This window comes from Topomyia yanbarensis, chromosome 3 (genome assembly GCF_030247195.1).
Source record: "Topomyia yanbarensis strain Yona2022 chromosome 3, ASM3024719v1, whole genome shotgun sequence".
In the NCBI taxonomy this organism is placed as follows: Eukaryota; Metazoa; Arthropoda; class Insecta; order Diptera; family Culicidae; genus Topomyia; species Topomyia yanbarensis.
In genome coordinates, this window is record NC_080672.1 from 67,965,792 (window position 1) to 67,992,553 (window position 26,762).

Here is a 26,762-nt window from a genome sequence, read left to right on the forward strand (position 1 = left end):
TTCTTCCCCTCACTACATGATGAAGCAATAAAAAACACATATTTGCATCATACATACTCACACTTTATTAATCACGCATATATCTCATTTTTAATAAAGATAAATAAATTTAATAAAGATAAAGTGGAGAGAAAATAAATTAAAGGGCGTGTCGATCTTACCCCTATGGGGTGTCGGTTTTACCCGCAGTGCTTACAAAAAGTCACTTTGTTTTCCAAGTTTTACAACCAATATTTTTTAATGAAATTAATTTTTTGAAGCGCTGAAAAAATTAAGTCTTGTTAAGAATTTTCTGAAGAAGAATTCTGCATAAAAATTATAATTTTATTGGTTTTGTGGCAACTTAGAAAAAGTGTTAAGCTTAAGGTGTCGGTTTTAACCATAATTCCCCTACACGGTACAACCATAGCTTGTTGCCGTTTTATACTATTTTCCTAGTGATTCTAACGTAAGGGAGTGTTCTCGATTGTGGGCCGGTTTGTTTTTTTTTGTAGATAACATTTGATTCGATGTTTTGTATGCTATGTTCTATATGCCGTTCGAAAGGTGTGAAGAATACCTATGTAATTGCACTTTATGGTGAGCTTATGTTAAAATGTGACACTATGCAAAGATTCACAGCACTAGTAAAACGCACACGTCAAAAACGACAGATGGTCTACAACCGGGAGAACTCCCCTACATAAATTCTCAGGCATATGGCAGTTATAGTTTTTCTACATTGTAACCTAGATTGTAACTGAAACTGGTGGATCGTAAATTGAATCAGGATTTACCCTCGGTTGTCCAGTATTATTTTGGCTTTGTACAGAATCGGAATACAGTGCATCGAAGCCGTACCCGTGCAACGAAAATGTGCTCACATGGCTCCTAGGAGAGCAACGAACAAACACCTACTACGTGCCCCCGTTGCGGATAATACAATCTTAATCTTGTTCAGAGTTAAGCAGCCCTTTAATTATCGCTAAATCAATTCTCAGCGCAGCTCTATTTCAGGGAGTTATTAACGGGGCCAGTCTCTTGGATCCGGTCACTTGTTATAGTCGATCTCTGTTCTAAAAAATAGCATTGACGTTGCATGGGGCTAAATCTAACAGAGATAAGCACCTAATTCAACAGGGTAAGCGCGAACCGAGATTTAAATATCATCTTAAAAAAAGCTGCCTCCAGCAATTTTTCATTTGCGGTTATCAGTTCCTACGGGTCAACTTATCTCCGCATCAGCCAAATAACGTTTATTAGCAGAAGAGCTGTTGATTGTAGGTAGGGGTATGTACATACAGCGAAAACCAAGTGCGTGTGGATTAATCTGAACATTGTCGACCGTACGATGTTATTATCATTTCCAATTATAAACTGCCAAACTTGAGGATGAGTGGCAATCAGTACGGTACCGGTGCTTCCAGTGGTCGGGTCGAAGCATTGTCTTGTGCGAAAATTGTCGGTTTTGTAATTGAATCTACTTCGAAGTGCTTTGTGTAAGAGGCTTTACGCAGTGACAGGAAAGCGTGATAATTTGATTGCATATCCTCCACCAGCTTCAGTACGAGAAGATTTTCGGAAAGGTGCGTGTAATGTAATTTTGATTAAATATATTGGAATCCGTACAAATGTGTTCAAAAGAGAAGAATAAGTGGTATCTCATGATGTGTGATGTAAAATGTGGGTAATTATTATACCATAAAATTTATATCAATTCATATAGTGCTACAATAGTGTTTTTTCTCGTTAATGAACTTTATGAGAATCCATAGCTAGTTGAGCAATAGTTCTAGAATTAAGTGAAGATTTTGATGCAGCGACTGGCTCAAATGGCAGGTTCCCCATGTTAATCGGAGATTTGTGGCTTGCCGTGATTTGTCTTTTCATCATTTCCTGATGGGAAGAATTGGGGAAGTGGTAAGGTTAGGGATAAGGAAAATAACGACACAGAGAACATACAGACAATACGGAAGAATTTTTTGACTCCTAAGGGAATAAAAACACTTGGAGCCGATGAGCCCCGAGAGAATATTAAGATAACAGAACGACAAAACACCCGACGAGATATTGTCATTCAAATACGGCTTGAATAGTAGCTTTTTGCAACACTGGGTAAGGAACAATAGCATATCCTTGAGTTTCAGCTCTCTGTACATACATCTATGTATGAAGAACTAAAAATCTGAATCTGCAGGGAAATTACATAACAAATCATACGAAGTTCCGTAATCGGATTCACAAAGGTCACACGAATAATACTCAGCACGCTGAATAGTGACCGTGTGATAATTGAGTTTACAATGTCCAGTCAGTGCCCTGAGTAGAATACTGCAATTGTGCTTGAAAAAAATCAGTAAAATGACATTTTCGGACACACATCCGGCAGCAAAGTTTTTGTATGAACGCAAGTTTTCCTGCTACGCCAATGGTTGGCATGATCTGATGCAGCCCAAGCGCGAGTCTTGTGCTCTATCCAACTTATCGACAGTGGTAGGACTGGTTCTGGACCAAAGAAGTCAGTTATAGCGACGGTCTAACCGATTCGCCTGCCCATTCATCAGTAATGCCGGAATGACCAGACACCCATAGAAGGTAGATAGTATTTGAAATGCTAAGTTGTGCAGCTTCGATTTGAGTTTGACATGCGATTACAACTTTCGTTCTTGAATCTGCCGAACAAGGTGCTTTTAGGGAAGCCTGATTGTCAGAGCAAAAATAGATTCTTTAACCGCAAATTTTCTATTGAGTTCCGATTATACAACACACAGAAGCGCGAAGATTTCTGCTGCTCTATCCAGCCAGACAGCCATTCCTCGCGAGGAGGAATTCTCACATTGAAAGTTTTAAATGGAAAACTACATGTGAGTTTAAGATCACTGCGAGCAAGTGTGTACTTATCCCTAGTAACAATTTGGGGCCGCAGTCTAGTGTGGCTTAAGACGGTATGCATAAGGAAGTGTTTTTTGTTTCAGAAAGTGTACTGCAGTGGTTTTAAGTTCAAATGTGCCTCTAGAGCAGAAGTAAGTGTTTTCGAGAACGCACCCCTCATCGTCATCAGAACTACCGACACTTTATATAAAAGACTTGCGGAGAAAAAAACAGTAAAACTAGCAACCATGAATGTAAAGTGGCATCACGGAAGCTCCCATAAGCTTTACATGGGCTTCCTCTTGTACTTCCCCTCTCAAAACCCTCATGCTCGTTTGACTGCAATTTTCGACACTTCGCTGGTCTGTGTATAAAGTGTCTGTAATCTGGACCATCCCCTGAAAATGGTTTAATTTTGATTGGACCAAATTTGTCACCAAACAAGGAACTCATAGGCCAATGTTGGTCTAAAATCTATTGTGTAGATCCACTGAATGTACTTGGGTTTGAGTTCCCCAGATTTGCCGAAAGCCCGTCTACATTGGCCGAAGGTCATGTAAGTTTTCTTGATTCTGAAATCGATGTGAGCTGCCCAATTAAGTTTTGAGACAAGAATTACTCCAACGTACTTAACTTAAATCTGCGACAAAAATTTCAGCGTCAAAGAACAGCAACGGACGAGCTCCGGTCGTAATCCTTCGTTGCGTGAAAAGCGCCATTGATGTTTTATTTGGATTAATTGATAGTCCAACATAAAGATACCATTTTCAACAACCCATAAGGCTTGCTACATCAAATCAAAAAGTGTGTTAATGCAAATACCGGTGATTATTACATGATAAACATCGGTGAAACCATATGTCGGAAACCCAAGCTCGTTAAGCTTCCTTAACAAGCCATCGGCGACAAGGTTCCATAGAAGTGGTGACAGCACATCACCTTGAGGACATCCACAGCTAATCAGTTTTCTTATCACTACTTTATTTAAGGGGTTACACCACTGTGAAACACGAAAAAATAGGAATATTTCAGAATTTTTCTAGGCGCAATAACCGATTATATCCACAGCAGCTGCCGAAATTCGAGGGCGGCTTCTTCTTACTGTCCCGTATGTGAAATTTGCAGCTACACATTGCTGGTACGGTGAATGATAAACGAATGACAGCACAGGAAGGAAAGTCACCATTTACATTTATAACATTTCCGCTGTTTGCTAAATTAGTTTTATCCAGTCAGAGAGTGCTGCGGAATGGTTTTAATAAATGTCTATTTTTCTTTTTTTTATGTAAGTTATACATGATTACAAATCTAATAGAAGATTCTTTATCATTTTTATAAATGATTAATGCAAACATACTGTAATTCCGTTCAGTACAACGGAAGTTACTAACTTTCAAAAACACTACCTTCCGTTTCTAGTGAAATTTTGAAAAGGGGCCCCTGTTTAGAAACGTTAGTCGTAGCCACGACAAAATATGGGTGAATACTGTCTGGGAAATAATCGGCGTGTCGCGACTACACTTCGGAGTATTAAATCAAATCTAATATCTCGTTTAAATGGGAAATATTCAAATAATTCGTTAGAATAAATATGGTAAAAAATGAAAATCTTTTACCTTCACCAACTATTTTTCTTGTGTTCCAATCTTCGAAAATATTGTTGGAATGTAATTTATTAAAAGCTGAAAATGCGTTTGGCAACACTGGCCACTAAATGTATGGTGGGGGAAAGACGCAATAGCGTTTTGGTTATGCTAGCGTTAGTAACAGAAAAAAGTGAAAAGGCACATACAAGAAAACGAACGAGAGAGTGATTGTAATGCGTATTCCCGTGAATTGGTTCACCATTCACCATTCTGCAGTAACAACAACGATTCGCGCTATGGCCCGTAGTGACAGGAATTAATTTTTTTTGCGAAGGAAATAGTCGCCCTGAAAAAGGCGGTTTTTTCGTTGTTTCGGAAGAAAGTTTGCTTTTCAAGTTGCGCAAGCCTTCTTTTAATCTATTTGTTATCACGGGCAGCATTTCCTGCAAGCTCCAATATGATGGAAATATATTCACTGCTGCCAGGTGAACGAGTGCTCTGGCACCGACACGCTTAGCGTAATGACCCTTGCTCAGCAAACGATGGACAGGAAACTGGAGACCGGCACGAACCAAGCGGGAGTTTTTCTTTTCCTTCACCTTTCCTTGTATACCGCGAACAGACGAGCGCATGTTGCCAGTACTGGTGTAACACATGAATGATGATGTACTCGAATACGACACCCGGTTTTATACTCGGTTCAATTTACGTTCGAAGCCAAAAGGCCACCGAAAAGAAAGAAAATCAACGCTCGCGTCCCTGTCACACTATCCCTTACCTACAGTGTGTTTATGATCGGCTCAGTTTGCGTTCGAAGCCAAATGGGCAGGCCATTTAATGAAATCAGTTCACTTGTATCGAGAAAGAGGAGGATGTAGGTGATGTAATGCCGAGATAGGTATAGCAAGTCAAAATACCTTACAAATGATAACAAATCGTTTAGAGTGTAAAAATCGAGCTACCCCACCTGTTTCTTTATCTCATTGAACATGTCTAAAATAAACGAACGTGAACTATTCAGTTTTATAATATTTTTCTGTATTTTAATGGGAATACGTCGTCGGATGGTTGGTCCCAACATCAATTGGATTAATAAACTGCAATAGGTTGTGGACCCGCACGAAAAGGACTGAAGAAAGCAGCGAAAAAATTGGAATAAGGCAGTTTTGCGGAACTGGGTACGCTGAGTGGAGCTATAGAATGGAGGTTATTCTCGACGAAAAAGACCTACTCGAGCACGTGAAGGAAGGAGAGCAGCCGGAGGAGCAGGACGATGAGTGGAGGCAAAGGGCTTGATCATACGGTGTATCCACGACAATCTTCTGGACATGACTCGCGACTGTGTCACGGCTTTCGACGTGTGGAATGTTTTGAAAAGTACATTCAATCGGTCGTGTGTAGCAAAACGTCTATTGCTGGAAACGGAGCTACATAACCTCCTTCGAGGAGACGAAACTCTGCAATGTTTCTTCATGCGTTTCGATAAAATCGCCCGTGAACTGCGCGATGTTGGGAAACAGTTTGACGAGACTGATAAAGTTGAACGATTGTTGATGCTAATGCCAGAGCAATATCGACCTGTGATAGCTGCGTTGCAAACCATAGACGAAGCAGATTTATCCTTGACGAAGGCAAAATCGATCTTGCTGGAAGAGGAACTTCGAATGAATGGCAAGGCAACAGAAGTGATATTTCCGGAAGCGTTTTCATCAGCAAGAAATTTGCAGTGGCGTAACCAAAAACAGACAAAGCAAAAACGGAAGTGCTACATTTGTGGATCTGAAGAGCATCTGCAGGCAACTTGTCCGAAAGGTAGAAAGGACCACACGGACGGCAGAGCGTCTGTCGTTAAGAATGAACAAAGAGCATTTGCTATGACAGTTCATGATTGCTGTTCTCCACAGGTAATGAGACGTGGTTTATACTTGACTCGGGTTGCTCAGAGCACTTGGTAAATGACTTGTCATTATTGTCGGGCGTCGCTAACTTGCAGTCGCCTTTTCAAATTGCCATCGCTATGGATGGTGTCAAAATGTGTGGTACTATGGGTGGTCACATATCGGGGAACATCATAGCGGATGGAGAGGAGGATATTAAGGTGATCTTACATGATGTGATTTACGTTCCGGAATGCAGAGACAATCTGTTGTCGGTGAAAAAATTAGTGGAGTGTGGAAATCAAGTTGTCTTCGACAAGCGAGGTGCAAGTATATCGAAAAATGGAATGGTATTTGCACGTGCAATTGTTAAAAACGGCATATATTGGATTAGGATCCAAGCGCTGCGACAAATGTCTGCGAAGGCAGCTATAGCAGAAGCAAATGTTAATTCCCTATGACACCGACGTCTCGGTCATCTAAGTATGAAAAGTATTTGTTCGTTGGTTCGAAATAAAATGGTTTGTGGTGTACAAGATTTGGTGACAGATGAATTGGATTTCTGTGAGGAATGTGCACGTGCCAAGCAAACAAAAGCACATCGGTGGTACCCGAACCAGAGCCACAAAACCACTTGAGTTAGTGCACAGTGATGTATGCGGTCCAATCACTCCTACCACTTACGATGGGTATAAGTACTTCATCACATTTTTAGACGACTATACGCATATGGTTGTTGTGTATCTAATGAAGACGAAAGATGAAGCAGTTTCGAAATTTAAGGAATTCCATGCAATGGCAACGACACACTTCAGTACCAAAATGAAACGACTTCGATGCGATAATGGCGGAGAGTACCGCAGTGGGGAAATGAAATCTTTCTGCGTCACTGAGGCTATCTCGTTGGAGTTTGTACCGCCATATACGCCTGAGTTAAATGGGGTAGCCGAACGAATCAATCGCACACTCTGCGAAAAGACTCGTGCGATGTTGATTGATGCTAATCTCGACAAAAAATTGTGGGGTGAGACACTTAATACCGCCGTTTATTTAACGAATCGCAGCCCGACTCGCGCTTTGCAAGCTAAGACACCATATGAGGTATGGTTCTCGAGGAAACCAGATATTTCGAATCTCAGAATTTTCGGTTGTCAGGCGTTTGCGACAGTACCGATGGAACACAGAAAGACGATCGCGCAGTGGAATGTGTTTTCCTTGGCTATGGGATAAATTGCTATAGACTGTGGGATACCGTTAAGCATAAAATTGTATGTTCGCGAAGTGTTAAGTTTAACGAGATGAAGGAAAAAGTGCCAAAGGAAGAAGATTGTAAAATTCTGCCTCTTGTGGTGGACGTCAAGGACGATGAAGCTCGAAACGATGCTGAAAATGAACATCGGGAACGGGAGGAATTCCTATCTGTTGGGGATGTGTCGGATGATTTGCAAAATAATTTGTGGGAAGACATGCAGTAGTCAGAGGAGGACCCACTAGAAGTTCGTCATAATCCAGAACGGAGTCGTCAACTACCAACTTGGATGAGATCGGGAGAATATGATATGCAGTAATCTGCGAATACTGCAATGGCTCTTGAATGTTTTTTGTCGGATGCCTCGGAGTCGTTTTATGATATTCGAGATAGAGAAGATGAATCTCAGTGGATGCTAGCTGTCGGGTCCGAGATGGAAGCGCTAGAGCAAAATGGAACATGGACGGTGGTGAAAAACCCGGGAACTGTGAAGATTATTAGTTCAAAGTGGATTTTCAAACGTAAGGATGTAGGCGATGGAAACTCACACTAATACAAAGCACGATTGGTGGCGCGTGGTTTTCTCCAGAAGCATGGAATAGATTTCGAAGAATCGTAAGCACCGGTAGCTCGTCTTCCTACAATACGTTTTGTGCTATCACTTGGTGTGCGGAACGACTATCATTTTCGACATCTTGACGTTAAAACTGCCTTTCTTAATGGAGTTCTCAAGGAAGACGTCTATATGAAACCTCCGGATGGTATGATGGTAAAACCTGGATATGTTTTAAAGTTACTGCGCTCTTTGTACGGTTTGAAGCAGAGTCCGAAATGTTGGAACGATCGATTCCATGGGTTCATCACTAGCATGGGATTCCGGCAGTCAACAGCGGATGGTTGTCTGTACTATAATACAACATTGGACTGGTTTATCGTAAGCATGATGATGATGAATCTGCTCTAAGCTGTTTCGTAGACGCTGATTGGGCCGACGATCTGGTAGATCGGAAATCAACGACTGGCTTCCTTATTAAGGTGTACGGCAACGTTGTACAGTGGTGTAGCCGCAAACATTTTGTGGCCCTTTCCAGTTGTGAAGCTGAATACGTAGCAGCTTGCGAAGCTGCAAAAGAAGTGTTGTGGCTTCTAAAAGCCATGAATGACTTCAACCTTCCGATACAACTACCGGTGACAATATTTGAAGATAATTCAGGTTGCATTAGCATCTCGAAGAACCCTGAGACACGACGATCGAAGCATTATGATTTTTTTTATTCATTTCGTTTATTTGATAGGCACAAATGCGTTAGCTTGGCGGTGCCGTATTCTTTTGTTTTTACATTTTGAATATCTTAAAACTAGGAGGTTACAATGTTGAAATATTTTCTTTATAAAAGAGAAAAAAATTACAGCTATCTTAAGACTAGAAAAAAATTCTATATGTAAGAGAGGGGGCAAAAGATTTTTTTTATGAAAAATTTTAAAACAAGGAATTCAATAGTAATAGTTTTTTAGGAAATATTTACACTTATCTTAAAACTAACAATATAGTTTGGTACACAAAAGGGGGTACAAATATTTATGAAAAATTTCACAGATGTTTTAAAACTAGGGATACAATTCTATTTACAAGATGGGGAAGCATTATGATGTTCGATATCATTTCCTACGCGAGAAGGTTAGGGACAAGATTCTAAAACTACAGAAGATTTCTTCGCAAAACCAGGTAGCAGATACTCTAGCTAAAGCTCTAGACAAGATACTATTTTTAGGTCATCGAGCGGGATTAGGGTTAGTTGACTTGAGAGGAGGTGTAGGTGATGTAATGCCGAGATAGGTATAGCAAGTCAATATACCTTACAAATGATAACAAATCGTTTAGAGTGTAAAAATCGAGCTACCCCACCTGTTTCTTTATCTCATTGAACATGTCTAAAATAAACGAACGTAAACTATTCAGTTTTATAATATTTTTCTGTATTTTAATGGAAATACGTCGTCGGATGGTTGGTCCCAACTTCAATTGGATTAATAAACTACAATAGAGGAACTTCGAACAAAAACTGTTCAAGATTTGCACCGCTGTGCACGTAATTGGCGGGAACCAATAAGGAATGGCTTCAGTCAAATGATTTAAAATTGGGTTTTTGTCCGTGTGTGTATGCTAATTTTCGACCCGTCGAAGATAAAATTAATAGTTAGTGAAGGAAATGATGTTCAGATTTAATTCTTGGTTTACTGTTTGAGAGCGCTGATAAGTGATAGTTAGTTTTCAAAAGAAAAGGTTTTCTGGATGTGAGATTATTGAAAGCTTAAATGTATTCTACATTAAAAGTATATTTTGATACGTAAAGCCACATTCTAACTGCTGGTGGTTAGAGTACTAATTGAGCAGCCATATGCACATTTGAGCTTCGGTACTTTTCAAGCAACACCAACGCTATTATCTGTGATCATCCACTCGTGGGAGTAATGGAAACATTCTCACCTCCACGTGGAATCGCTAATTGATTGAAATGTATGAAATAAATATAAACTACTTTGTGCTACTCGTGCAAATGATACAATCCACCGGAAGCTCGGAATGCTATAATCAGTAGTAAATTGATAACGATAACGTAATATAGCATGAGGTCAGATCTGGTTTTATAAAACAATACTACTTCAAATAGAGTACCATTAAACGGAGTGACTTTAATCACATGTCATCACTCGGATGAATCATAACAGTCCACCACAAAGTAGAGAAAATAGTTTCTTAAAGCCAGAGGCGAATGATCCACGCGGTTAAAGCCTGAAATTAATAAATAAATGATTTACTCGAAAATCATAAGACCAAAGGTTGATTTACAGCGACAGCACAGAGAACAGACATCCATGATCGAACAAATATGTTAAAAGATTTTGTGTGAACTTTTGAATATTCGGTAAACACTAGCGCCGCCCCACCAACTCATCCCAACTATCCGTCAAATCCATTCCGGAACCGGTTCGAAATCCTGAATGGATTCTGGCTCAAAGGATTCTGACTCAATCGGTTGATGCATTTAAGCTGGAATTCATACTGAATACACTCAGAAGTCCGAACCGATTCCAGAATGGTTTGCTAGGTAAAGGTATACTCGAAGTCATCAAATTTTCTGACAGAGACCGTTTTGCCAGATTTCTGTCAGTCTTGGTTTAGCAGCCCTGTCAGATTTCTGCGCGCATCCTGTCGGGTTAGCTGAGCTAGGGCGAACTCGGTTTTGCTCGCGTTTTCTTGCAAATGCAGACAGGAACCGAGCAAAACCCTGGCAAAACTCGGAAATAAACCGTGCAAAGATCCTGGCAATTCCTACCTGGTAGAATTTTATCACGAATCGAGCAAAACATTGTAGCGGGCCAAATGGCCGTTTACGGTTTCCGTCTACCAAAACGCTCCTCAGGACGTTTTAAACGAGTAGCTTTAGCGCCACCCCCGAAGAGGACCACTCGTCAGGTTAGAATTGCCCAGCATGAAACCTAACCTCAGGGCAGGTTATAGAAATTGATCCCGAAATGGCGCAAAGGAACGGTAGGTAAACACAAAATGTGAAAAGATGCACTCCGTTTCGCGTATAGATGGAGCCACTACTATGTTTAGCAAAGACGCAAGAGAAATGATCGTTATACCAACTCGAAAGCTCATGCACTAAAAAAACGATCAGTTATCATCACAGGCAGAACTCAGTCGAACACTCTTTCCCTCTCGCTTCGTAAGTAGTAGTGGGGACTAATTCCCGATAGCCCATCGGAGTAAAACAAACACAAAGAAAATTCAAATCTACGGAAACGACGCGAAACGTGAGAAATCTTCTCGAACCAAATTCACTACATGGGAAAGCTAATCAACATAAAAAATACAAACATTTCAGGTAACACTAACTAACAGGAAAACATTTTATTGGACGGATTAAAATACGGCATTTTATTCTTAACCTAGGTTTCATATATTCATTAAGCTTTACATTTTTCGTGTTCCTTCCCTTTCTAGCTTTCCCCTTTCCTGTCTACCTATGTGCGGTCAAAATTTCCTGCTAGCGGATAAAGCTGCGCTGAGCAGTACAAATGCGCGCTCGGCTTTAGCTTTCGAGCGGCAAAGAAAGCTTTCGAAGGTTTGAGTGTTGTGTGTGTGTATGGATCTACGTGCACGGATCAATGATCTATTTTTAACTTACATGCGTTATTTCAGGAACAGCGTCGATCTAGTAGAGCTGCATCTCAGCTGGGTGCCGACTGGTATTGCGGCTTCGGCACCGACTTCCTATCGCAAACCTATTCAGCGATGGCGACGAACGGCGTCTACAATGGCGTCGCAATGATGACGCTATTTAGGCCTTTGTCTACCGGGTGTTGAATTCGGCCAACTTTTCGGCGATGAAGATGGCCGTCGCTCTAACGAAGCGCGTTGATGATTTGCTGCTTCCTTCCGACCTTTTGCCAAAAGCGTCGGGAACTTTCGAAGCCGGAACGTGGGGTCAGCAGGGTGGTAAACGAGACGGGCGGTGTGCCGAGCGTATGCGTCGCTAGAACACGGATGGCGAAAAATCTCCAAACTTTCAATAAAAGAGAAGAAGCCGTCGATCGGCTATTCGACGCTTTGAAGCTTTTTATCACACAACTCAATAATTATTTAATCTTACCTTCTTTTCACACACAAGTTCGCACGAAATGTAGCGAATTCAAATTTGTATTTCTGACCGCACAATTCACTGACCGTACTAGCTATGCCTATCGGAAAGGAACTTTTTTAATAAATTTAATCCTAAAAGAACTTCTCACATTTTTAACAAACTACCTTTTAAAACACACCGCGATACTAAAAAAAGAACTTCACACTGCTGCCTCTTCCACGATCAGGATCGAAATGGACGAGTTGCAGTTCTGTAAATCCTCAGATAGGCGTCAAGTGATTCGAGTATTCATAGTCGGAAGTACGTATTTTTACAAATACTACTCTTTCGACAACCATTTCTCTCGCTTGAATTTTAAGAATACTCTTTCCTCTTAACACATTCGTATCTATCCATTTCATTCTAATGCGCATTTGGGTTTCGGTGAGACGGAATATTTTTTGAAAGTTCATCCGAAATAGGCTAAAATTGCATGCAAGGGAATATTTGTACACAAGCGTCTGAATATTTCTTGATGTGATGCGTTTTGGCATAGTGAGCGTAGTGAACGAATAATGACAAAAACCACGAAAAAGGTGAACATGCTACATCATCCCCTACTAATTGTACGAAAATTTGATTGAATTGCAAAATTCAATCAAATTTTCGTAGGGTTTAATTTTACTGAATTGAAAAATTTGGCTATTGAAATGAAATTCCAAAATAAATGTGACAAGCAACTCATTCAAACATCACCACGCAAAAAAAACATTCATACAATTATAAAAGCATTACTTTGCTGAAATTTATGAAAATTCCAGAAAATAACAATACTAGAACATTGTTTTCACTTCAGCAATGAATTAGCCGAACCACTGAAAACAATAATCTGTAAAATAAACCGCGACTTGTGGATCCAGAATCATGATCTACTCCAGAATAAATTCCGAATTAATGATCATGTACGTTTTCCACATTATAAATGATAAAAATAAACCTGCGAATCCTGAATAACGATCACTCCAGAATTAATCCCGAAATTCTGATCGCATTCACTCTCCACAATAATAATAAACCTGTGAATCCTGAATGGCAATCCCTCCAGAGTATACTCCGAAACTCAGATTGCATTCATTTTCCACAATAAATTCGTCTTGCGCTATGAAAAACCCTCCAGAAATAATAATCCGAAAACTGTTTATCATAAACACAAAACGTCAAATCGAAAATATTATATTTTCGACGAAACTAACAATACCAATTTACTTCTCAATCACTCACACGCATACTGGGAGCAAATCGTCACTCACTCCCGTAACTCATTCACTCCTAGTGCATTGCCAACAAAACGGAACAAAAATGAAAAACAAATGTCAAAATGAAATACAGTGATGGCGGCTTTGTTTATTTTTGTAGTACCCGGACTGTTGCGGAATGGTTTTCCGTAAATTTTCGTCGGAAAACCACGGAAAATCCAGCCGAAAACTTAGGGAAGTATTTTTTTATTTATGTGTCGTGTCGTTGTTTTGCTTATTTGAGCAATTATTTTCCAGGAACCCGGCGATTTTTCCTTCTTTTCAGGTAGATTGCAGGAGGAAAATGGTTTTAACGATGGATGAAATGCGACTACCATTACAATAAAAAATGTAAACGAATGCAACGAATAATTATGGCCAAAAATAAAAAATACAACGGAGAGAAAAATATTGAAAAAATAACTATGAAGAGAAGAGATACTAAATTGAAGGCATGCAAATGATTTGGATAAAAAATAAGAAGAAGAAACAATGAATTAATCGTGAGTCTGAACAATTAACTAACAGAAACTTAAACTAACAATACATTTAACGTAGGGCGTTAGGCGCGTACTAATCACTAATTTACAGTATTTACATGGGGAAGTTTGTTTATTGATTATTTCTTCTCCGTTTGGGGTTTGATGGATTTTAATGTAGAATACATTTAAGGTTTCAATATAGGGGTCCCGTTTCAAAATATCGGCTGCGGCGCCGCGTCAGATTTTGAACGTTAATAACTTTTATCATACTTAACAGAATGATTTGATTTTTAGACCAATTTGTTGCAAATATGTTCCTCTATGCTGTATTAAAATTTGAAGTATGTATAACATGTACTAATAACAAAAAAAAATGTGTTTTGAAAAATCTTTCGAAAACGACTCGGAAAAGTGAAAATTTTCAGCCCATCCCGCACAGAGCCGTCGTTATGGTAGACCAACCGAACAATAAAATAATGAAAAGTTTATATATAGGTCCATTACATGTTTGTTCGTATGGTTATTCGCATTGGGTTGCTTGACGAGAGCACTTGGTGGGGGAAAGACGGCATATTCCTTTGGTTAGGCCATTAGAAGCCGGACGGAAAGGAAAGGCTCATGCACGGCACGAGAACGAGCGAGAAAGCGATAGTAGTGCATATTAGCGCGATTATATAAATATCTGTCGGTCGATTTTTCTCATCATTTGTATTCGTTCAAGCACTAGCAAGCAGCCAGTCCACCGAAGAAAAGCAGTCGGCGATGACGACGGCGGAAAAAGTGCCCCAGCTACTGGTGACTCATCGCAACCCGATCAGGAACTGTCGCCCTGCAAGAATTTCGCCCCAACTAAAGGGCAACAGAGTAGGCTATCGTTCCAGCGTCTGGGTCGTGAGATTGTGCAGGACTGCAAAGTCGAGCTACGCTTACAAAGCTCAGTCGTAATGATGCCCCGAGAAGCCAACGATGCCTACTTGGTCGGTTTGTTCGAGAATGCAAAATAGTGCTTTCTAGCTCACCGTGTCCGCGGGGAGTGCGTCTGAATTATGCTCCCGCAATAAAACAATAAACGGTTCTTTACAGGACCAATTAATTGTGTTCTAATAAGAGTTAAACTGAAATTTACATTTTATGGTGTATAACAAATAATTTTCAGAAAGCAATATAAGAAATACGATGTGTGGAAAGAAAGAAAGAGAATTTAAATTATCCTCTCGCTCGTTTTCGTGCACTGCTTTTCCATTCCTTTCTGCTGCTACTAGCATCATAACTAAAACGAATGTGCGTGTTCCCCCACCATCTCATGACCAGTGTTGCCACAATTGCATGTCGCTATTACAATTTGAATTATTTTATTGATCCTCTCTAGTATTGATAAAATATAGAACGTGCAAAGTACACTAGTCGCATGCTTTTATTCGAACTTTTTGGCAGCCTCCGTTGATTAACTGCATAAATCGATTTGTTTGTGCAGCTCCTTGCTAGTAGCAAACTAAATAGCCTTTATCAGCGCTAACAAATAACACGAAAGAATTTAAATTTGTGAAAATCTTTTCCTTCCTTCTTTTCAAATCTGCAACATTCTTTGAAAATATTGTTTGAATGTTGTTATTGAAAAACTGAACATGCAAGTTTGCTAGCATTGGCCACTAGATTGAAGGCGATGGAAAGACAGAATATTCGTTTTGGTTATGCTAGTATTGGTAGCCGAACGGAAAGGAAAGGCGCAGGAATGGCACGAAAACGAGCGAGAGAGCGATAGTAGTGCTTTCTCGTATATGAATATTGGTCGTTCGGTTTTTCTCATCATTCGTATTCGTTCAAGCACTAGCAAGCAGCCAGTCCACCGGAGGAAAGCAGTTGGCGATGATGACGGTCCGCAAAAGTGCCCAGCTACTGGTGGCCCATCGCAACCAACTACCGATCAGGAACTGTCGCCATGCTAGTATTTCGCCCTAACTAAAGGGCAACGGAGCAACTAATCCGCTGGCTAACATTCCAGCGTCTGGTTCGTAAGGTTGTGTATTACTTCAAAGTCGAGCTACGCTTACAAAACTCAGCCGTAATGAAGCCACTGATGCCTACTTGGTCGGTTTGTGGGAGTGGGCGTAAATTACAATAAAAGCAACGGTTCTTTTCAGGACCAATCAATTGTGTTCTAGTGAGAGTTAAACTGAAACTTTTATTTTAAGGTGTGTAGCAAATTTTCAACAAGCAACATAATACGTTGGGTGGAAAGAAGTAGCTTGCACACGGAACAAAAATTTAAATTATCCTCTCGCTCGTTTCGTGCACTGCTTTTCCATTCCTTTCTACTGTTATTATCAGTATTACCAAAACGAATGTGTTGTTGCATGTGTTTAAGAGAAACGTTGAAGTCGCATGCTTCTATTCAAGCTTTTTGGCATCCCCCGTGAACTAACTGCATTAAATGATTTTTTGTGCAGCTCCGTGCTAGTAGCAAACAAAATGGCCCTACCAGTGTCTGATTCGTGAGATTGTGCAGGATTTCAAAGTCGAGCTAAGCTTATAAAGTTCAGCCGTAATGGTACCCGAAGAAGCCAGTCTTGTCGTTTTGTTCGAGGCTACAAAACAGTTCGCCAGGCACGTAACTATCATGCCAAAAATATCCAACGATCCAGCGCATCACCATCAACACCAACGCCGATACCAAAGGTTCTTTTCAGAACCACCATTATTACCATAGAGAATTATTTGAAAATTTCCCATTCAAACGTGATTCTGTTGAATATTATTAGATTTAAATTAACGTCTCGAATTGAAATCACGACGCTCCGGTTATGTGACAGACATTACCCACCCATCTTTTTTTATTGTGACCACGACACCCCATTTCAATATTTCTGAATGAACAGAAGGTCGAGTTTGGAAAGTTTGTAACTTTCATTGTACTTAACCAAATTACACAATGTTCGCACTAATGATTCAGAAATATGATCAGGAATCTTCTGTTAGATTTGTAAGTATGTATAATTTACATGAATAAAGAAAAATTGATTTTCAGGAATCAATTATTATCTGTTCTTCCATTGGCCAGTACTACGCGACTTCCTCATGCTAACAATTAATTTCATCGTTAGCCATCTCCCTCACCAAGGCCAACAACGCCAACAAAACCGGTCCTTTTCAGGACCACCATCATTTTTGTAAAGAATAATTTGAAATATTCCTCGCCCAAATCACCTTTTGTCCGAAAATTCCAATGAGTATCAACATATTTGAAGAACGTGTTCCTTATGTATTCTACATCTCTCCGGTTATGTCGCAGACATTACCCACCCATCTTTTTTTTTTAAATTTCTTGGTTGCTTCGCATGAAGTTGACATAGCTTGAAATCCATCTTATATTTTTCTTGTGAGGTCTGATCACGCTTTACTGTGATCGAAGAAGATCAGGTTTCCTAGAGAATGACTCCAAGAATCGACGTATGAGAGCTTCAGAGTCGTGCTCATTCTCGCTCTTATAGGAACATTTACTTTTTTGTTTTTCGAAGTCATCGCCAGGCTCACTTTAAACATTCGTTTGTTAACTACTGTTGGCAGGTCATCGCCTTGGCTCGTTCTTATCATTCATGAATCCTACTACTTTCTTGAAATCAACGCACAGATTCCTCTTTGGCTATCTCAAAGCAAATGATTCAAGTAGTATTCGTGGGTTTCCTTTCTTGAAGTGTTTTTTGAAGTTCTTGTCTCTCACGATACATAGCTTGGAAATGAATGGGTGGTGTTGTTCTTTATTGTTCAATAATGACCCCGGAGGTGTTTTATTATGACGTGCATGTAGTTACTCCGTAGAGCTTCATAGCTGGAAGAAGTGGGTCTTATTTTACAACACGATTTCAATACTGACCCGAAGGTATTTTCTATAAAAGTGTTATGTGGTTACTCCGTAGAGCTACATAGCTGGAAATCGTTGGATGTTGTTATTGTACAACACAGTTTCAGTATTGACCCTGAGGTATTTTGTTATGAAACGGATTCATTTTGTCACTCCGAAGAGTTTCATAGCTGAGAATTGAGTGTTGTTACTTCATAACAATGTTTCAGTATTGACCCGAAGGTGTTTTATTATGAAACGAGTTCATTTTGTCACTCCGAAGAGTTTCATAGCTGAGAATTGGGGTGTTGTTACTTCATAACAATGTTTCAGTATTGACCCGAAGGTGTTTTATTATGAAACAAGTTCATTTTGTCACTCCGAAGAGTTTCATAGCTGAGAATCTTTTTACTTCTTGGGCAAATGCATCTTCTTCAGGTGGTTCCCGTAGAAGACGCCAAGTCGCTTCCCAGTAGAATCTTCAAGCTCGTAGCAGTGTTTTCCTAATATTTTCCTGACTACGGCGAGTTCATACTTTGGGGCTAACTTTGCACAGAAACCTTTCCCTTTGTCTGAAAGCGCAAAGTTTCGCTTCAAAACAGTCTCCCCGAGAGCATAGGTGGGACAATCTGAGTTTGACCGAAGGTTGTATTGCTTTTTATGACGATCATAAGCCTTCGTTAATTGTTCTTTTATTTCGTCGAACAATTTTTTTCTTCTTTTCTGTGCTTCGTCATTCTGCATTGGACCTGCGGTTGGCTGATCCCGTATTTTCTGGTATTCAAAACCATCAGACACCCTTTCTCGACCAAAGACTACAAAATACGGCGTATATTTCGTCGATTCGTGAACCGCATTCCGGATTGCACATGCAATCGTTTGCAGATCGTCTGCCCAATCTTTGTGCTGCTTTATCGTGGCTCGAATCGCTGTTGTTATTACCCTATTCGCTCGCTCAGTGTTGTTTACCTGAGGGTGGTAAGCCGGTGTAAGCCAGTGGTTTACGTTGAAGTCTGCCAACAGATAGCGAAAGATTTTCGACGTGAACTGAGTACCGTTGTCTGTCAGAATCACTTCTGGTCAGCCTTCTGGAATCGAGACAAACTCGTATTTTCCCGTTCGACTTCCTCACGGGCACCAGCGGGTTTGTCCATTCACTGTAGCATTCCTCTATCACATCCATTTTCCGAAATCGCTCAATCTCAGCATCTATTTCCTTCTGTATGCTAGGAGAGCAGCGATACGTTGGCTGGTTCCGAGGTTTCGCCCCCTCCTTCAAAACGATTTCGTGCTCGATCATATTGGTTCGACCGAGCTTTTCGCTGGATGTGAATGCAAAGTCCTTCACAACTTCCACCAATTCTCGACGTTCGTTAGGTGTCAATTCGTGCTCCACCTCGATCGAATCCTCAGTTGGGATCTGTGCGTTATCCGGTACGTCGAATGTGGGGACGTCCAGCGTTATATCCTCGCCTGTTAGCGGTAGAGGTGGCAACGTGCCTAACGGCTCTAACGTGAAAGCGATGAGCTCGTTAACGTTACCGAAATCACCTACTGGTTCTGGTCCGTGTCCCAGGTCGGCCATAGGAGTAATGCCAAAACTTTTCCAGAAATTACAACCTAATATTGGTTTTGAAATCTCTGGAACTACGACGGTCGGAACTACTCTCGTAACACCTTTGAAAGTGTACGGGATGTTTAAATAACCCAGACAATTGTACTGGGTGTTGTCGGCCGTGCACACTCGCAGCTTTGTTGGCTGAAGCTTCAATCCGTATTTCTCAGAGAGCTCCAACGAATTAATTACAGATATGCCTGCACCGGAATCCAACAACGCTGTTATTTCGCTGTCAAAAACGTTCACTCGCAAATATGGACACTTTCTGGTTTCGATTTGAATCGTGTGGACACGATTAATTGGGTCGTAACCGAGTTTAATGGGAACTTTGCCGTTTGTAGGGATGACCGTGTTCCTCGGCGTACACCCCCTTAATGGTTTCCCTGGTTCTGATTGGGTTGTATTCGAGCAGTTGCAGCACAATGTGTGCAAGTGCGAATCGTCCTCCCCAGTTCTCCGCAACCATAACAGAACACCCTTCTGGTCTCTCTGCAGTCCCGCCAATTGTGACCGGATTTCCTGCAGTTCCAACAGATATTTAGCTGGGTGTGCTCTGCATTTTGAAGATTCGTCGCGTTCCTTTTATCTGCTGACGGTCTCCAATTTTTCGCTTCCGCTCTTGGATTGATTGCGTCGATCGCTTGCGGGGTGTCACTGTCGCACTCTGACTGCTCACAATCCACGTGATTAACGATCCGCTGGGTTCGAGCCTCCCGCTGTTGAAGATTGAAGTCGGCTGCATCGATACCGTGATTCAGTCGAATCAGATGGTCAAGATCTCGCACCGGAACGATCGAAATTTTCGAACGGTAGTGCTGTCGCATATTGTCCCATACTACTTCGAACTTTCGTCTGCGTGAGAGGGGTCTCGATAACAGTTTGTTCAACCTCTCTATTTCTGTCACGAACGCAATGAACGGCTCTCCTCTGTGCTGCTTGCGTTCCTGGATTTTCTGCCGAATTCCCTGGTCCTGATTCGGGTTGCCAAACCGATATCGTATCCTCTCCTCGAAATCGTTCCAGTTCTCAAATTCGTCGACGTACGTAAAGAACCAGTCCGAAGCTTGTCCTTCCAAAATGAGATGAATGTCACGCAGTAGACTCCTGTCTGACACTCCCTCACGTCCAGCGATCTTTTTCAGTTTATACAGGAAGTTCTCCACCGAAACGGATTTAGAATCACCTGAAAAAAATAATTTCCAGTGTTCTATTCTCCGGTAGTGTCGAGGTTCGCGATTCTCTCGCAAGATTCCACCCTGACGCGCCATCCTTCCATGGCTTGCCCGGTCACTGTATTCTCCCGAACCGTACCAATCATTGCTGACCTCTCTATAGTTCTGCCTATGACGTCCCCCTTGCCAGTCTGTCGCCCTATGTCTTCGAAAATCTTCCTCCGATTCAACTTCGCTGCTTTCTTCGGTTCGTTGAGTCGGCAGTCCGCTGATCCTACGATTTAGCGTCTCATCCGGGTATTGTCGTTCCGTCCTGGCGAAATGCCCTGTCTGTAGCTGAACTGATCTTCTCCTCTCCGGCTCGTTGTTACCGTGTTCTGATTCGGTTGCGTTCATTCTAGGATATATATTATTGGCTGCTTCCATCTTACACTGGATTAACTGCGATTCGAGTTGGTTGATGCGTTTCAGGAGTTCTTCAATCGACGGTTGCACTGCTGTCGACTCACTATTTTGCCGATTTGTAGTTTTAGCCGGTGTCTGGTTGGTTTTCTGGATCGCGCCAAAGCTTTTATCCAGTGTTAATTCCCGGTTAAAGCCTTTAGGGTTCTCCAGGTCAGCCTCAAGTTCTTGTTTGTCCTCACCTCCTACGGCTTCGCTCTCATTCCCGTCATATTCGGGGAGTGTTTGAAGCTTATTGGTAGCTTTCTGAAGCAATTCATGAATGTACTTCAGAAGCTCTTGGCGCGCTCTTTCTCCACTCTCGTTTGTAGCTTCACCTCGATGTACCCGCAAATCATAGTGTCTAAGACGAGACACCAACTTGGGGCTCGATCCATCCTGCAAGGACACATCTATCTGGTGTAGCCGACTCCTGATGACGTCAATTTCCTGCTCGAATCTGTATGGGGGGCGATACTCCCTTCCCTCCTTCTGGTCTTCCTGGAATAGTCGTCGTAATAACCGCAGTTTTGACGACGTGTCTTTCTGCCGCTCCTCTAACTGATTCCGAAGCAATAGTTCGTAATCCACTTCTTCATTCGACAAGTGTTCCGCATATGGAAATTTCAAAGCCATTTTCAAATTTTAAATTCAACAATTTGCAGTTCAAATCAAGTTCACTCACCAACTTCACAACTTTATTTTTATTAAGTTAAAAAAAATTAAATGTGCCAATAAATTTAAGGTTATCATAGAATAGAAAAATATATGTACAGAACTAGGAATAATAAATTTTTTTAACTTAATTATATTCAGGACGCGTGTACAAATATAAAAACAGAAGAATAAACGTTATAAAAATGCCCAATTTTGCTTTTGATTTCAACAAATCCGAAAAAAAAATTACCCGAAATCGTTATGTATTTTTTTGAGAAAATGCCGTTCCCAAAACACAACTAAAAAAAAAATCCAATACTAGATTAACTCAAGATGCAAATTGCATTACCTGAGTCCGCAAAATTTTAGCCTTTTTTAAAATTGGATGCCAAAATGTGATACGTGCAACAGGAAAAAAAATTACCCCAAAATTTACGTTGGGCGCCAAAATGTAGCGGGCCAAATGGCCGTTTACGGTTTCCGTCTACCAAAACGCTCCTCAGGACGTTTTAAACGAGTAGCTTTAGCGCCACCCCCGAAGAGGACCACTCGTCAGGTTAGAATTGCCCAGCATGAAACCTAACCTCAGGGCAGGTTATAGAAATTGATCCCGAAATGGCGCAAAGGAACGGTAGGTAAACACAAAATGTGAAAAGATGCACTCCGTTTCGCGTATAGATGGAGCCACTACTATGTTTAGCAAAGACGCAAGAGAAATGATCGTTATACCAACTCGAAAGCTCATGCACTAAAAAAACGATCAGTTATCATCACAGGCAGAACTCAGTCGAACACTCTTTCCCTCTCGCTTCGTAAGTAGTAGTGGGGACTAATTCCCGATAGCCCATCGGAGTAAAACAAACACAAAGAAAATTCAAATCTACGGAAACGACGCGAAACGTGAGAAATCTTCTCGAACCAAATTCACTACATGGGAAAGCTAATCAACATAAAAAATACAAACATTTCAGGTAACACTAACTAACAGGAAAACATTTTATTGGACGGATTAAAATACGGCATTTTATTCTTAACCTAGGTTTCATATATTCATTAAGCTTTACATTTTTCGTGTTCCTTCCCTTTCTAGCTTTCCCCTTTCCTGTCTACCTATGTGCGGTCAAAATTTCCTGCTAGCGGATAAAGCTGCGCTGAGCAGTACAAATGCGCGCTCGGCTTTAGCTTTCGAGCGGCAAAGAAAGCTTTCGAAGGTTTGAGTGTTGTGTGTGTATGAATCTACGTGCACGGATCAATGATCTATTTTTAACTTACATGCGTTATTTCAGGAACAGCATCGATCTAGTAGAGCTGCATCTCAGCTGGGTGCCGACTGGTATTGCGGCTTCGGCACCGACTTCCTATCGCAAACCTATTCAGCGATGGCGACGAACGGCGTCTACAATGGCGTCGCAATGATGACGCTATTTAGGCCTTTGTCTACCGGGTGTTGAATTCGGCCAACTTTTCGGCGATGAAGATGGCCGTCGCTCTAACGAAGCGCGTTGATGATTTGCTGCTTCCTTCCGACCTTTTGCCAAAAGCGTCGGGAACTTTCGAAGCCGGAACGTGGGGTCAGCAGGGTGGTAAACGAGACGGGCGGTGTGCCGAGCGTATGCGTCGCTAGAACACGGATGGCGAAAAATCTCCAAACTTTCAATAAAAGAGAAGAAGCCGTCGATCGGCTATTCGACGCTTTGAAGCTTTTTATCACACAACTCAATAATTATTTAATCTTACCTTCTTTTCACACACAAGTTCGCACGAAATGTAGCGAATTCAAATTTGTATTTCTGACCGCACAATTCACTGACCGTACTAGCTATGCCTATCGGAAAGGAACTTTTTTAATAAATTTAATCCTAAAAGAACTTCTCACATTTTTAACAAACTACCTTTTAAAACACACCGCGATACTAAAAAAAGAACTTCACACTGCTGCCTCTTTCACGATCAGGATCGAAATGGACGAGTTGCAGTTCTGTAAATCCTCAGATAGGCGTCAAGTGATTCGAGTATTCGTAGTCGGAAGTACGTATTTTTACAAATACTACTCTTTCGACAACCATTTCTCTCGCTTGAATTTTAAGAATACTCTTTTCTCTTAACACATTCGTATCTATCCATTTCATTCTAATGCGCATTTGGGTTTCGGTGAGACGGAATATTTTTTGAAAGTTCATCCGAAATAGGCTAAAATTGCATGCAAGGGAATATTTGTACACAAGCGTCTGAATATTTCTTGATGTGATGCGTTTTGGCATAGTGAGCGTAGTGAACGAATAATGACAAAAACCACGAAAAAGGTGAACATGCTACAACATCTGACAAAGTTGTGGCAGGAAGCGTACAGAAATTCTGGCCGTACATTCCTGGCTGGATTCTGGCTAAAAGCGAGTAGCATCGGTTATTTTAACCGCTTCTGCCAGAAACAGTTGTTGCATTTGAGCGAATTCTTTGCCAGAATTCTCGCACAAATCGCGCAAAATTCTGGCAGAAACGCTGCCAGAATCAATTTCGCTTTGTTCAACTTTTACTGACTTTCTGCTTGCCACGGTGAGATATCCCAACTACCTTCGAAAACGTTAGGGACTTTTACACAAGTTGAATGCTGAAGATGGACGTCTGTTCTCTGTGGTGACAGTAACGAAAACATTGCTTTTAAGATCACATGTGCAAATCGCCGGCTAAATCAAGTATTTTTTCGGAAAGTTTGAGCATTTTTTTCAGCTTCAAGTTAACTTAAAGCTTTTCTTTTCTGGTAACCGTCTACAACCTGGAGGATTCGTAGGCGCGCTGCCTACAAGGCAATCGATTTACCAATATGCTACGCCCATCCGCTGTGTACAACTTACGCACTCTTGGTGTTTTGCTTGCAACTCGATTGAGTATGACTGTAACCTTGTATGTTGACAGCCGGGTTTGGTTTTTGTTTGCACTGTTGTGTATACTCAGTTCGTTTCCGATTTCTCCCAGTGAGTCCCAGGGAGTTCTGGCTGGTTTTAGTTAGTATTTCGGCAACGATTCCAATTGGAATCGGTTGTGTCACTGGAGCCGGATACTGGCCACTCTTCTTCCGGTTGATGCGGAGTTTTGTTTCCTACTGATTATGATTTCCTAGCAGTCGTCGAACACTCCCCGAACACGTTATTCACGTTATTAGATTTTAATCTTTACCTATTTTCTCCAAACCGTAATGACTAAATACTCTATACCAATAACAATCTTTCTCCGTAGTTATCCCACAGCGTATTGCCATGAAACACATACCCCCGCCCGAAACCCTTCGGGGGTTTTTGAACATTCCGGACAAGATCATGATGGGTCCGGGACCATCGAACTGTACCAAGCGAGTTCTATCGGCGCTGGCCAACACAACGCTTAGCAATTTCCACGCCGAACTGTTCCAGGTGCTGGACGAAGTGAAGGACGGACTTCGATATATCTTTCAAACGGAGAACCGAGCCACCATGTGCGTAACTGGTTCTGCCCACACCGGAATGGAAGCTCTGCTGTGCAATCTGCTAGAGGAAGGGGACATTGTGCTGATCGCTGTCAACGGTATTTGGGCCGAGCGAGCCGTTGACATGGCCACCCGGTACGGGGCGGACGTGCGAGTTCTGAAGGGTGCCGATGATAGGCCATTTCCGCTGGCGGATTTCAGAAAGGCCATAGAACAACACAGACCAAAGTGTCTGTTTCTGGTGCACGGCGATTCCTCGAGTGGGGTGCTACAACCATTGGAGGGTTTGGGGCGAATCTGTCACGAATACGATTGCTTGCTGTTGATCGATGCAGTAGCAAGTTTGTGTGGAGTGCCGTTCTACATGGACGCATGGGAGATCGATGGTGCTTATACGGGGGCACAGAAGGTTCTGGGGGCACCACCAGGCATAACGCCGATTTCGATTAGTCCGAGGGCCTTGTAAGATACTTAGTGCCTAGAATGAATATGCATATATTTATCAAATTATTTTTCTGATTTTTAGAGAAGTCATTCGATCGCGAAAGACGAAATCCAAAGTGTTCTACTGGGACCTACTACTACTTGGGAACTATTGGGGATGCTACGATGAACCAAAAGCGTAATTTGATCAAACGTTTGATCATTTATAAAAAAACAGTGAGTTGTATGTTTATCTATCCCCAGCTACCATCACACCGTTCCTTCCAATCTGATTTACGGGCTCCGTGAAGCACTGGCTCAAGTCGTCGAAGAAGGGCTGGAAAATGTAATCAAACGTCGAGAAGAATGCGCTCAGCATCTATATCGTGGACTCTCCGACATGGGCCTCAAGGTTTTTGTCAACGATCCCCAGCATCGACTATCGACGGTCACGGGTATTATTATTCCGAAAGGTGTCACCTGGTGGAAGGTCTCCCAGTATGCAATGGCAAAGTAATCAACTTATTTAATATTAAAAAAAAATGTTTACCGCCAAACAAATGATAACGGGTCCGTTTTTTTTATTTACAGCTTCTCGCTAGAGCTTCAGGCTGGTTACGGACCAACAACGGACAAAGCATGGCGCGTCGGTATCATGGGCGAGTGTTCAACGATACCGAAAATCAACTTCTTCCTGCACGCGTTCAAGGAATCTCTGAAAGCGACACACCCTGAGTATGTTTTTGACGAGCGAAACGGTTATCACTAGACGATTAGGGGTTTCTTCAACCAGCAGGCATAGCACAGATGATTGCGTATAGTATTTAACTACGTTGTTAATTTTGGCAGGCCACATTTTGCGACTTTGAAAATGGGAGCAATTATCTCCCACCATGTGCTGAATGAAATGTTTCCTTAGAGCAGTTGAATAAATAATTAGACTATGAGCATTAGACTTTTGTGTTGTTATTCATTACGGCTGAATCAAAGTTTCAACCAGAGATTTCAGTGCATATAAAACATATCAATTATTTTCAAGATATAAATCACATAAGACCCTAGATCTCCCAATTGTGCAAATAATTGTTCATCGGTCGAGCTTTTCCTGTAAACATTACATGGGTTCACCACGATAAATAAAAAATACAATTTGGACAGTTTCGAAATTCGAATTATTTTCAAT

At 41.4% G+C, this 26,762-nt stretch overlaps 1 protein-coding gene across 4 annotated transcripts; it reads left to right on the forward strand.

Annotated features, from left to right (window-relative positions):
- The first annotated feature begins 782 nt into the window (after window positions 1-782).
- Window positions 783-26,673, forward strand: LOC131690087 (3-hydroxykynurenine transaminase-like). Of its 4 annotated transcripts, none has more exons than XM_058975599.1 (5): window positions 783-1,120; window positions 24,931-25,618; window positions 25,683-25,778; window positions 25,844-26,092; window positions 26,171-26,672. In XM_058975599.1, exons 2-5 carry the CDS (start codon window positions 24,951-24,953, stop codon window positions 26,346-26,348), a joined length of 1,191 nt encoding a protein of 396 aa, XP_058831582.1. In that variant the 5' UTR covers window positions 783-1,120; window positions 24,931-24,950; the 3' UTR covers window positions 26,349-26,672. The 4 variants fall into 4 exon arrangements, with proteins under 4 accessions (XP_058831582.1, XP_058831579.1, XP_058831580.1 ...); XM_058975596.1 differs by lacking the exon at window positions 783-1,120 and adding an exon at window positions 1,157-1,662 and having other exon boundaries at window positions 26,171-26,673; XM_058975597.1 differs by lacking the exon at window positions 783-1,120 and adding an exon at window positions 1,159-1,565 and having other exon boundaries at window positions 26,171-26,671.
- The last annotated feature ends 89 nt before the right edge of the window (window positions 26,674-26,762 follow it).